General features: G+C 40.3%; 1 protein-coding gene across 1 annotated transcript; it reads left to right on the top strand.

The window, feature by feature from the left end:
- Window positions 1-4277: 4277 nt before the first annotated feature.
- LOC137299034 (uncharacterized) lies at window positions 4278-6119 on the top strand. Its single transcript, XM_067831508.1, has 4 exons — window positions 4278-4295; window positions 4596-4828; window positions 5260-5306; window positions 6037-6119. The coding sequence occupies exons 2-4, from the start codon at window positions 4612-4614 to the stop codon at window positions 6079-6081; spliced, it is 309 nt and encodes a 102-aa protein (XP_067687609.1). The 5' UTR covers window positions 4278-4295; window positions 4596-4611; the 3' UTR covers window positions 6082-6119.
- Window positions 6120-6710: the final 591 nt, after the last annotated feature.

Raw genomic sequence — 6710 nt, 5'->3', positions numbered from 1 at the left:
ACATGCACGTGCACGCACACACACGCGCGTAACTAGTTCATAGCAGAAATGATCTGATTCTTACCAATACAGTTAAAATTCACTCTCAGCATCATGTTTCATTATTCCAGGATATCCTTCAAAATTGGTATGATAAAATGTTAAAGTACGGGTACTTTCAACAGATACTAATACCCATGCATTTTCTAAATTGTGCCACTTTTCGTGGCCCATCCAGTGGACACACTTATGACACCAAACTGTGTATCACGTGTGATTGTGCCAGGTTCTGACCTGTTTACAAATACTCCCAAATAAGTTACCTGTTTGTCACCTTCATTTCATGTGACATATACCTGAATTATGACTATACCAACGTTTAACGTACACCAACGTTTAACAAGATGGCGAACGCGACGCAGTAGATCAACCAATATTTAGGTCCATAACAAATTATTGAAAGAACATAGACATTTTATCATGGTACGTGATACATTTATAATTATCGCAATACAAATTTCCATTTCGCCATTTGTATACATTTGCCTCAGGTAGTACAAGTTGAAGGGGATTGCAGATCAATAACTTCCGAGTGCAAGCTGATCAGAACAACATTAATATAGAAAAGGACAAGCTAGAGTTACGTCGGCTTCAGGGCACAGCGTTGATCGCTTCACGTTCGTGGTACTCTTATAGCATTAATTCGACTCGCTTAAATATCTTTGAGGCCCAACATCACATTTCATGGGGAATGTAATCAAACCTCGAGAAAAATACAGTTAAGTCGATTTCAAAGTTGAAACGGTACATTCACCAAGAAATCCCTTCGTAAAGCATTTCAGTGATCCCGAAACCAAGACATGTTTACAGTAATTGGTTGTATCCAGCAATTAGCTTGATTTAATCCTTATACAAATGCCACGAAATCAAGGAATGTTCACAGTAATTTACTCTACAGGTGACAATGAAGATAGCAATAGTACTAAACTTTACTATGGCATTCGTTAGTTGTGGTTGCATGTTTCATTGTTCACTGTGATTAACGACATCTGTTAATTCTATAGCTGCCCTTACAAGCACATACATTTGACACTTCTTATTGTAGTTGTTCAGCCTGTGTTCATTTTTGAAGCCTGGATGATTGAGACATCTTCTAGACCGGTGACATCCATATGATGTAATAATGGAAAACAACAACAAAAGCATTCCACCTACTTATAATGGAACTGTCCTAAAGGCAGGGCGTAGGAGGCATTCTGGGAGGAGGGATGTAGGGCAATTCCCCAATGGGATACGATGACATAAATCAGCTCTGTCTGATCACCCGACACCGTCAGTTAACAGGCATGGATTCCTGAAGAACGATTCTAATCATTACCTTCACGAGTCCCAAGCTTCAGGCCAAGGCTGGTATTTCAGGGTGAAAAACCGCTGGATTTGATGTAATTTGAGACGACAGTGGTACACCCTTGTACATACATATTCGACAATGGAAATCATTATCGGTTAAGCAATGCTGTTTGGGAACCTTCGTGATTACTTTTCACTTTTCGATTTTACCCAGTAGCGGACACCACCACGTGACACGTAAACATTGTTTACACGGGATTACTTGTTACAGGAAAAACGAAAAGGATTGAGTACGTTAACTAACATATATCACTTTTGCCCAAAGGCCATTGTTTCTGTATTTCGTCGCCTGTGATATCATTTAACAATTGAACCTGACTTTAAATTGAAGAGGACCGCCACACTTACTTACTGTGTTTTACTGCCCAAATGTACTAACATAAATAAACTGGATAGTAAAGACATTATTACAAGCGAACAGGTGCTTCATATATCTTAAACTAAATTATATATTTCTGTCTCATATAAGTTTATGACACGTTGTAATGATGATAATAATAGTTATATATCTTGTATGACACATTGTAAAGATGATGATAATATTAGTTATATATATTGTATGACACATTGTAATGATGATGACAATAATAGTTATATATATTGTGTGACACATTGTAAAGATGATAATAATAGCTATATATATTGTATGACACATTGTAATGATGATGAAAATAATAGTTACTAATATATAATTTTTATTATTCTTGTATTGCGCCCAGTAAACATTCATTATATCCCTTGTGAAGGAAGGGGAGATAACAAAGTTAACTCAACAACGCCTGAGAGCTGAGACAAAACTAAGTCGGAAATAGCGATTAGGTCATCACGTGGTCTTCTTCCCAGTCTGATTCAGTTAAGACACAAACCAGACATGCAAAATGTGTAACAATGGCCGGATGTAACTGTATCTGAAACTAACTGTACATCAGCAGTAAGTTAGTTCAGTTCGAGTGTTTGCTAAGTTATACTAAGTAATTATAGCTATAGGTGTACCACTTTGGAACAATCGATGGCTGTTGCTGGATGTATTTTGACAACAATCAGCGATTGATTACTCAGGGATTTGTCTGCACTTCAAGGCTTACGCGGGCGTATAAAAATGTCTAGTTATCATCAAGACGCATTCAGGATAGAAACTTTAGTTTGATATTTTTCCATACATAGAATCAATGGGATCAATGGTCATACACAGAATTTGATTTTCAGACAAAATGTTCTGGTCAATATGTACATTGAACTCTTTTATCTACCATGGTTCTGATTCTGGATATGTATGGCGTTGGTGCCAGCACTTCCAATGCGGATTCTACAAGAAAGGAAATCTTTAGGCAATTCGCCCTGTGTGGTATGTGTTGTCAAAGTAGGGTGTGTGTTATCTTTGTGTAGAGATCAGTCGGTCAAGTGATCATCGCTATTCCAAGCCACGCACTAATAGTTACCTATGACAACGGACATACCGCAGAGATATACCGTATTTCCTCTAGTAACGCCCTATGTTTCAGGATTGAGTGATTCTGTGCTGAAAGAATCGCTCCACAGTGATACGGTCCTACAACCGACACGCACTAGAGTCACATTTTCCTGGGATCAATTTACTCAACTCACGTGATCGAAGCACCCCCTGGTGGCGCGATACAAGGATCTGTATCGAAACGTCACACCATCCGAACAAAGAAATTGTTCATCCATAAAGTTTGTGCTTATCTATATTTTCCCTGCTGGATAAAGACGGGTCGTGTATGGAGACAAAATAGATTATCAGTGGGAACTAAGATCAAAATTGAAATCAGCTCGTATTGATACGGTCTAACATCCATATAAAAATGCCACCAGGAATATATTTTACTGCTTCAGAATCGATGATCACTGCCAAGGTGTTAGGTACAATCAAAGAGGAAGCCATCGTCAGTAGACGTGTATACACACTTCTGTTCATTAGCTATCGTGTGTTTCCGTAATAGGCGGCAATACAAGTGCGGGGTTTATTTTTGAATTTATTCCGATTTTACTAACTTGTTCCTCAATTTTAATCATGGACAGTGGCGTTTAGGACACACCCATACTCATACAGACAAAATTAAATACACGCACACACAGACACCCAAAAAGGCACACATACACTAGCGGTAGGTTTATAAATTATAACACACACGCACACACGCACACACGCACACACACACACACAATATAATAATTATGAAATATTAAAGTCTTTATTTGTTCAAATCATAATTACATACATTATTTCTGCTTTATTGTGCCTGTCAGGTAGTGGCTGTGGGTTGTGTGCATCTGGAGAGAGAGTCCAGTTTTACGCCGCTTTTAGCAATATTCCAGCAATATCACGGCATGGAACACCAGTAATGGGCTTCACACATTGTACCCATGTGGGAAATCGAACTTATGTCTTCAGTGTGACGAGTGTACGCTTTAACCATTCGGCTACACAACCGCCCCTCTGCATCTGGAAAACAATTCAAAAATCCCTAATTCATTCTTGTTTGTTTTTAGTAATCAGGAAATGAAATAAACATACAGCAAATATATTTGTCGTAACCTATTGCACTGTAATCCCAAGATAACAGACCTTGAATAAGATGTCACAGTCACAAAGATGGCTACATTGGTCTTTAAAAGGTTTCTTTATTCTTTAATATATGAATTTAATGATGAAATATAAAGAAAGAAAAAAGTTAATGCCTAGCACATGGCAGTTTTGGGGAATTGTTACTTGTCATCCGCCCACAGCCGTCACACCAGCAATGGAAAGAAGCCAGATTATAGTGAGTGGGCACTGGGAAGCACAGAAAAAAATACGTGTTGCATTTATCTTATCGAATAGATATAGAGTCGGGATTGGTCGTCTTTATCTGTCATCTGTCATACTTGTTTCGTCAACTAAGGAGGTAGGTTCTGTTATGGTCATTGCACCAGATACATCCAAGAAAACGTTGTGATTATTCATTATTAACACCTTGAAATCTGTTACCATACATGGAAATGAGTCCTGCCGAAACTAACCTTGAAATAAATTACACATTGTAACAATTACCCAAAATCAGTTAGATGCAATTTACGCTTATATGTATGTTGCGTTACATGCCATGTGGCTGTGGTTGAATCAACAGTAATACCCTTAGCTCTTAGACGTATATGTGCACATGCATTCACAATCATGTCTGACTTAGATCAACGTTACATTTGAGGTATTACAAGACAACAATGAAGATCGTGTGCTGTCTAGTTGTGTTGGGCTTGGCAGTGGTCAGCGCGGACCTGCTGAATATCCTCAAGGCCATCCACAAGTCGGACGCTTTCCAACATATGCCTCACTATGAACAACTGCTGCTAGTGGAGCTGATGGCCGAGGCGGAGATGGGACAGGTGACCAAGTACATCAACACAGTGGGCATGGAGAGGATCTCCAAGATGGTGCAACGTAAGTCCCCTGGAACGCTGTCCCTACCCGGGAACATGGAGAGTAACATGTAGAGGTTTAGGACATCGGACACACGTATATGGCTGCAGCTGGTAGCCCGGAAACTCAGCTTTAGCAATGTAACTCTTGTTTGGAAGTCTGTTTGGCAATGTTTATCTTTCACGCCACTGATGCAAGCGAGTGAGTATGGTTTTACGCCGCTTTTAGCAATATTCCAGCAATATTATGACAGGGAACACTAGAAACGGGCTTAATTCACATATTTCCCCATATGGGAAAACGAACCGGGTACTTGTATTTGGGCGTGACGAGCGAACGTTTTAACCACTTGGCAACCCCACTCCCATCACAGATAAGAGGAACTAATCTAGTTATCATGTCTATGTAATAACGACGAATTTATGATTTAGAGTTATTTTAATTATTTTCAGATCTACCACAACACGATGCTGACCTCTTTACTAAGTACCTGAAAGACGTAAGTCAACCGTTTCCTATCAACACTGTCACTCTCTACACCTGCTGGACACGCACGCACGCGCGCGCACACACACACACACACACACACATACATGATTCCTGGTAGCCTTTTGTGTATTTCTTATAATACAGGATTATAGGCTACTAGAGAGAGTGGTTCTTTTTTCTGATGCCAAAATGCCTATGGGGGAATTCCAAATTATTCAATCCCATTGGTTTACCTCAACCCATATTTATGGTAAGAGGAGAATAACAAAATCAGGCGGTCAGGCACGTTTACATGGTTGATGCGTTATCGTATGCTAGTAGCGTAAATTAGATGTTCATGATGTCGATCACCTGATTTTCTGCTCCATATTTTACTTATTACAAACCGTTGTCATAAAGTCGTAATGGCTCTTGTTGCTGTGTAAACTACAACCACACTTGCATGCCTGATTGAGGGAGTCTTGCTCAGTCACGATATGAAAGGTATGTCACGACCACTAGCTTACAGTCGGGTGAAGCCCGATGTGATGAAGTATCCTACTCTTGTGAGTGACCACGGACATAGTGCTTACAGACCAATAAGCACGTCCAGTCTCCATGCTGGTGCACGTACAGATGTCGGTGGCCAGTGTACAGATCCCCACATATGACGAAACAGGTGCCGACACAACTTAAATTTGACCTAGCAAATAGTGCACACCGACCAGCTATAATGGTAACCATCTCTATTCTGTTTCCAGCACATGACGGCAGAAGCCCACCCAGGATCAAGCCAGTCACACTAAAACCTCCTTGAGAAATAAACATTCTCTTGTAAACAGTGCCTGTAGATGTTTTTCCTACTTTTTTCTAGACCGCCAGATCAAAATGAACGACTGTTGAAAGTATGCTGGGAAACCATGATACCTCTACAACGCTAGCGACTGACTGTTTACTAACGTGTCATGACACGTTGTACCGTCCGCCCAGGCCCAATGTAGAAAGGGTCAAGATGATAGTTCTACCATAATGATAATGGTTCTGGTCAGTTCAACATACTGATTGACAGAGGATCACCATTAGTATCTGATGGTTTGACTCTGATATGTAAACGTCTAAATGATAACCCTTACCATTAGAATCTAATGGTTAGACCAGCTGCATCACCTCTAGTATCTGAGGGTTAGACAAGCTGCATCACCTCTAGTATCTGAGGGTTAGACAAGCTGCATCACCTCTAGCATCTGACGGTTAGACCAGCTGCATCACCTCTAGCATCTGACGGTTAGACCAGCTGCATCACCTCTAGCATCTGACGGTTAGACCAGCTGCATCACCTCTAGTATCTGACGGTTAGACCAGCTGCATCACCTCTAGCATCTGAGGGTTAGACCAGCTGCATCACCTCTAGTATCTGACGGTTAGACCAGCTGCA

This window comes from Haliotis asinina, chromosome 10 (genome assembly GCF_037392515.1).
Source record: "Haliotis asinina isolate JCU_RB_2024 chromosome 10, JCU_Hal_asi_v2, whole genome shotgun sequence".
In the NCBI taxonomy this organism is placed as follows: domain Eukaryota; kingdom Metazoa; phylum Mollusca; class Gastropoda; order Lepetellida; family Haliotidae; genus Haliotis; species Haliotis asinina.
Note: the sequence above shows the minus strand (reverse complement) of the source record. Positions and strands in the feature narration are given on the sequence as shown.